The sequence below is a fragment of the Enoplosus armatus genome, chromosome 23 (assembly GCF_043641665.1).
Source record: "Enoplosus armatus isolate fEnoArm2 chromosome 23, fEnoArm2.hap1, whole genome shotgun sequence".
NCBI lineage: Eukaryota > Metazoa > Chordata > Actinopteri > Centrarchiformes > Enoplosidae > Enoplosus > Enoplosus armatus.
The window spans coordinates 15,367,466-15,372,522 of NC_092202.1; the positions used below are offsets into that span (position 1 = coordinate 15,367,466).

The following is a 5,057-nucleotide window of genomic DNA, read 5'->3' on the forward strand; positions in this document are numbered from 1 at the left end:
ATGAAGACTGGGCAAAGCTGCGGCGTGGAGACACCGGCCACGATCCAGGGGTTGGCGCACGGGGGAGTGGGCGCCCCGGGGGAGCAAGGCGAGGGCGAATACGTCGATTTGGAGGCGGCGAAACCGGAGAGAGGCTGCCGCGTTGGCGAAAGAAACCGAACGTCTGCCCCCGTTGGCGGCAGCGGCTCCGGGGCTCCGCGCGCAGCGGCACCAAACCACGAGCCGGCGATTGAGACCGAGACCGAAACTGAGAAGAAAGAGGATTGTGGAGTTGGGAAACGTGCGGGAGATGTCGAGGGGGGTCCCTCTGATCCACCCCCGTCATCAGACCCCCCCTGTCTCCACGCAAAGCCCGAGGATTCCCTCAAACCAGGAGAAAACCAAATCGAGCGCGCCATGACGCAGCCCGGGGTGCCAAACGAAGAGGACTGCGCGCCCGGAGACGAGGAGCTGCGCCGCGGTGGTAATTATCTGAGCGGGAGAAGCGAGTCGGACGATTGGGAGGAGGAGGACGATGTGAGTTTGGTGCTTTCCGACGACTGCGTCCCGCGCGTAACGGAGGACGAGTCCCATTACATTACCACGCACGAGATCCAGCTCTCGGAGCTCTCCGACCATGAGGGGGACTACGGCCCCGGGGCGGGCTCCTCCGCCAGCTGGGACATTGAGGACGGCAACCAGGTGTACTCTTTCGTCGATTACGCGTCTTTTGACGGCGATGGAGCGGCGGAGGAGAGGGGGGACGGCCGCCAGCTTCGCCCCCGGGGCGCACCAGCAGCGGTCAGCACTCTGCTTGAAAGTGATCCGTGCGACGCGGCCAAGTTCACCAGCTCAGATGAGAGCGCGTCAAAGCCCCCGCAGCAGCAGCAGCAGCAGCAGCAGTGCGGTGGCAACAGCGCGGGGCAGATCCACCTGTCAATCAGAGCCACTTCTCGAGCTATAAATGACCCCGGCAACATCCAAGAACAGGGGAATATCCTTTATCATGCCAGGCGCTCCGGGGACGTGAGCCGCTATGTGTTCAGGGGGGTTGATGGGAAGGCGGAGACGCTGTGCGACGGGGCGAAGTGTTTCATAGCCGCGCCCGGGCGCCTGCACTTTGGCCGCAAACTGAGAGGCAAAGAGGTCACCGGGTATTCCAGCGGTGCGTCCAGCGCCGTCAGCGAGCTGGACGACGCTGACAAGGAGGTGCGCAACCTGACAGCCAAAGCCTTCAAGAGCCTGGCGTACCCTTACCTCGACGCCATCAATTTCAGCACCTCCAGCGAGTCCTCCGCATCGGAGCACGGGCTCGGGATAAACAGGTGGTCCGCGTTTGTCGACCTGAAATACGGCAACATGAATGTGTCACAGGGGCTGGACCAAAGTGTCGTTTCCCACCAAAACGCGTCGTTCGAAATAGCCAACAACATAGACAATAGAGGTTACAGGGACCTTGCGCTGGCGAGCATCAAGCCGCCCGCCAGCAAGATCTTCACCCTGAATGGGAACCCCCACGGCGCATCTTCATCTACAAAGAAAATAGAGCTGATGGGGAAATTCGGGCAGGGCCACAGCGGGGTGATTCGGCTCACGGAGACTCTGAATTTCCGCTGCAATGTCAAGTCGGGAATGCCCGAGGGAGAAAGGCGCACCAACTTTGCACAAAACGCCGCGGGATCACGTTCCACGGATGAAGTTACCAGCAGTTTGCCAGGCGGCCAGCGGAGAGGGGCCAGCAAGCCGCCCTCCAAAGCCATGGAAGACACGCACAAGAGGGCCATATTCGCCTCCAGCCTGATCAAAAATGTGATTTCCAAGAAGATGCAGTTCGAGCAGGAGCGCAAGATGGAAAGGGGGGAGATAAGTGAGCCGCGTCGGGCGCCGTCCCCGTGCTTCGCGCACCAGGAGGGCGACGGCCACAGGGGGAAGGGGGGCCGGGAGCTGCACAGACAGAGCTCCAAGTTTTCCGAGAGCGGCTCGGACTACGCCATTATGTGCGTGGATGAATTGGGGGACATCGTGGACAGCGGCTCGTGCGATGCCAAGGGCGACTCCCGGAGACGCGACTCGGCCGCGCCCGCGCCAGAAACGAATTTGGAGCCGGCTAACAGGGCTGGGATCGATACTAAAAAGGGCTCACTGGAGGCGTCCAAGAGCACGCTGCTCCGCAGCCAAAATAGCGCCTTCAGATGCTGGAAGGACGAGGAGCTAGAGTTTCAAAAGGATCATAAAAACGATCAAACCCCGGAGGGGAAGTCGCCCTCAGCTCACGGCAGAGAGGGCGAGGGGGACCAGCGCTCACCGGCCGGCGGCAAACTGACGAAAATGTCGCATTTGTTTGTGCCAAGTATCCAACTGCTGCCCAGCGACGGAGAGGTCGGCCAGCAGCTGCAGCGCGGGGGCTACTCTCCGTGCGGGGATGGAGGAGGAGGAGGAGGAGGAGGAGGAGGAGGAGGGATGAAATTGCGCTCCGACAACACTCTGTACGTCGGAGAGTCCAGGAGCGCGGCCACGTCCAGGTCTCCGGAAATCAAAATCAACCTGAGGAGCGTCAGAGAGAATAAAACGGAGCCTCTCGGCGTCTCCAAACTGCGCGCCCCTAATATAGGCTGCGGGGCGGCCCGGGCGGACGACCTCAAGTGCCAGGCGCTGGCCGCGGCCTTGAAGGGCGAGCCCTCGGACAAGGTGCCGCATTTCATGGTCCGAGACGTCAGGGACAGCAAGGGGAAGCTGCAGGCGCCCATACACCAGGTGAGAGACGTGCGCAAGCTGGTTAAAAGCTCCTACCACTTCGTCTCGTTGGACAACAACGACAGCAAGTCCCACTTCGCCTCCGCGGACAGCCAGCCAGAGCAGAGGAAGCAGATGCCCTGTCGGAATCCTAATTCCGTGTCCCCTATAGTGATCAAATGTCAGTCTGTGAATACGAAACAATGTGGAAATCTCACCGAGTCATCCAAGCGGGAGCCGTTTGACCCCGACCGATCGTCTCCAGAGGGCGCCAAAAGCGCCCCGCCTCAGAGGGCCGCGGGGAGAGCAGCTATAGGTAGTAATCCGTCAGAGGGAGGGGCCGAATTGAGAACCGAGAGCAGAATAGCCCCAAAGAGGCAGGAAAAGGCGTCAGATACCGCGGAGAAGAAGCCTGAATCAAAGATGGCCAACCAGGGGGCTTTGGAGAGGCTCCAGGCCGCCGTGAAAACCATGGAGCAGCTCTATGTGTTTGAGAGAAACGAGTGGAAGAGGAAGAACGAGCCCCGGCCCCTGACAGACAGCCACGTGCTCTCGCTGTTAACCAGGGATGACCACGGGGGAGCGGAGGAGGAAGGGGCAAGGGGGGCCAGCGTGGACAAGACAGCCAGAAGAGACTCCTACCCCAGCACTGGCAAGACGCCGCCGGGGGACGCCGTCACCGACGGCTTGCCGAGGCGAGAGGACAAAGGCTTTCAGACTCCCGGCAGCCGTGATGACAGGCCGGCTGCGAAGTCAGTGCAAGCCACCGGCGCCGCAGGGAGCAAACACGCGTTCAGCCTTAAGGCCTCCACAACCGCAAAGGCGCCCCAGCCGAACGCCGCCACACAAACACCTTTCAGCAGCAAAAGCTTCGTACCAAAGTCCCCGCAATTGCCCGTGTCCTTAAAAATCAGCCAGAGGAAGCTAAGTGGACATGAGGGAGCTGAATCGAAGGAGGTGAAGAGGTCCACGCGGGAGCTTTTGAGCGCCTCGGCTGACAACGAGAACTACTTAACCATTCCGGTCAAGTCTCACGCCAGCAGCAACAAACAAGCGTCACCTGCTGACAAAACATCAGTGTACACATTTACCACCCAGACACACCCAACCACTCCTTCTGGATACCTGGGATCCGGTGGCAGGGGCCAGGAAGACCACAACCAGTCTCCTAAACGCTCCAGCATTGTGATGGAGGCACGCTCGCCAGAGATGCCTTCTGCCACCATCTACCACTCCTTGCCGTTGGGCATGTCCCCCTGTCAGCCTCAGGTATACTGCTTCTCCCCAGCAATCACCCCCGCTCCCACCCTGGACCCCTTCCAGGCCACCCAGAGGAAGATGCTCCTGGATCCAACCACTGGAAACTACTACCTGGTGGACACTCCTGTGCAGCCGGCCACCAAGCGCCTCTTTGACCCCGAAACAGGCCAGTATGTAGACGTGCCCATGCCGCAACCTCCTGTGACCCCGGTGCCCATGCCGATCTCCCCTTTGGCCTTCAATCCAGGCGCATACGGACACACCTACATGATCTACCCGGGTTTCATGCCCGGTCCATCCGTGATCCCGGCCCGGACGCTGGTGCAGTCGCAGATGTCGGTGCAGTCCGAGGCGGAGAGCGGCGAGAGAGTCCCGTCGCAGCAGGCGGAGGGCATGTACATGGAGAGCCCCTTCTACATGGCCACCGGAAAGTCTCCCCAGGCGGCCGCCGGGGCTCAACAGCAGGCCGGCGCCAGCAGGCCCCTGCAGGGCGTCTCCAGCATCAAGCAGCCCGTCATCAGCATCACCTCCCAGCAGGGGCCCAGGATCATCGCCCCGCCCTCGTTTGACGGGACCACCATGAGCTTCGTGGTGGAGCACAGATGAACGGCAGCTTACCGGGACAGGTGAGTCGTTCTGACCTTGTTTATGTACATTATGGCGTTTGTACAGCAGCAAAAGGCACTTTTTCAAACTACCAAGAGCAAATCAGAAAGTCAAACACTTTTAGCCGCAGATAAATGCGATAATATCATTTTAATAGCGCACTCTTTTGTCTCCCAAAAATCCAAACGCGATAGACGAGAACTCACGCACATACTCTTGTCTGGTTCATTTCTGCTTTTGATAACCAAGATGTGTTTGTTACCAATTCTTCCAATTGTAATAGATCGTACCGTTACTTAAGATCGAAAGCTCATTCTTGACCCGGGAAACAGCAGTTGACAAAAAAAGTACTGGGATCCTTCACTTTAAGTCCCACGTTATAAAGAAAAAACTGTCACAGCTGTCTGTTACAAATAAAAGATTCAAATTAAAAAGAAAAATTCAAATTCCACTTCAGCATAAACAAGTAGCATTCTCGG

The 5,057-nt window shown here is 59.0% G+C and overlaps 1 protein-coding gene across 1 annotated transcript; it reads left to right on the plus strand.

The window, feature by feature from the left end:
• Positions 1 to 4,578, plus strand: c23h4orf54 (chromosome 23 C4orf54 homolog). Its single transcript, XM_070929678.1, has one exon. It carries the CDS (start codon positions 1 to 3, stop codon positions 4,576 to 4,578), a length of 4,578 nt encoding a protein of 1,525 aa, XP_070785779.1.
• Positions 4,579 to 5,057: the final 479 nt, after the last annotated feature.